A 988-nucleotide genomic window follows, 5' to 3' on the forward strand; every position below is an offset into this window, starting at 1 on the left:
CTTCCTGGGCTTGCTGTGGTGGGGGGGAGGCTCCTGCCCAAACTGAGGTGGGGCAGGTGGTGGAGGAGAACCAGGGTGGATATGAGGAGGAGGCCTGCAAGGGAATCCAGGGGAAGAATGAGCAGGCTGGCCTCCACCTTCCATCTCTTCTGGCCATGTCCACCCATCTCCTTCTGGGCACCAACCTCCCACTGATCTTCTTTCAGCAACTGAGAGATGATGAATTAAGCTCTTGAAGGTCAGTGCTCTGTTCTAGGGTTGGAAACCAACTCACAGACACTATCACCTTGTGAGTTCAGACCAGGGTGCAAGGCAGAGTTCACCCAGAAAAAGTCTCCATTTCAGGAGGAGGGAAAGCGAGGCCAGGTGGGGAAGCCACCCAGTGTTTTGGAAACAGTGGGTAGACACAGCCTTGCTTTGAAGCCGACTGGCTGGGATCTGTCCTCTTAATGGTGTCGCCAAGGGAGCCTGGGCAAGAAATTATCCTGCGGGGCCTCAGTTTCTCATCTGTAAAGCGGGCATAATACTTAGCGCCTGGGGCTGTTCCACGGTAAAAGAGAGGATGTCTTATAGGGTGCAGGATAAGCCCGCAGTGTCTCCCTGCGTCCTTCCTCCTCTGCACGAGATTGCGGTCTTCCAGTCTCCACGTAGCCCATCCCAAGTTTCTGCCTCCCGGCTGCGGTCCCCCAACCAGAGCGCTAGGCTGGTTACTCACTGCGAAGCGGGCACATGCTGAGCGGAGCGGCGGGGACGCGGAACCGAGCCGGCAGTTGGACGCAGACCGGTGCACGCGGCAGGTGAGGGTGGTGGTTGGGAGGCCAAACCAGGGGTCACATTTTTATAATTGCCCGAGGCGCGGCAGGACTTTCCCGGGACTCTGATCTCTTGCTTGCTTTCTCTCTCTGTCTCTCTCTACATCAGCTTCTCGATGACACGTGGAGTCTAGCCCGCGGGACTGGAGCGCTTTCGGATTAACTCCCCGTGCGCC

General features: G+C 57.5%; 1 protein-coding gene across 1 annotated transcript in view; it reads right to left on the reverse strand.

The window, feature by feature from the left end:
- The window catches only part of IL12A (interleukin 12A), a 7536-nt gene extending 6568 nt beyond the window's left edge, over positions 1 to 968 (reverse strand). Inside the window, exons 1-2 of the mRNA XM_010839848.1 lie at positions 716 to 968; positions 9 to 94 (exon numbers count right to left, since the gene is read on the reverse strand). Coding sequence (XP_010838150.1) covers positions 9 to 94; positions 716 to 731 — 102 coding nt within the window. The 5' untranslated portion in view covers positions 732 to 968. The remainder of the gene's footprint in view (positions 1 to 8; positions 95 to 715) is intronic.
- Positions 969 to 988: the final 20 nt, after the last annotated feature.

Source organism: Bison bison, unplaced genomic scaffold, assembly GCF_000754665.1.
Source record: "Bison bison bison isolate TAMUID 2011002044 unplaced genomic scaffold, Bison_UMD1.0 scf7180017864135, whole genome shotgun sequence".
NCBI lineage: Eukaryota > Metazoa > Chordata > Mammalia > Artiodactyla > Bovidae > Bison > Bison bison.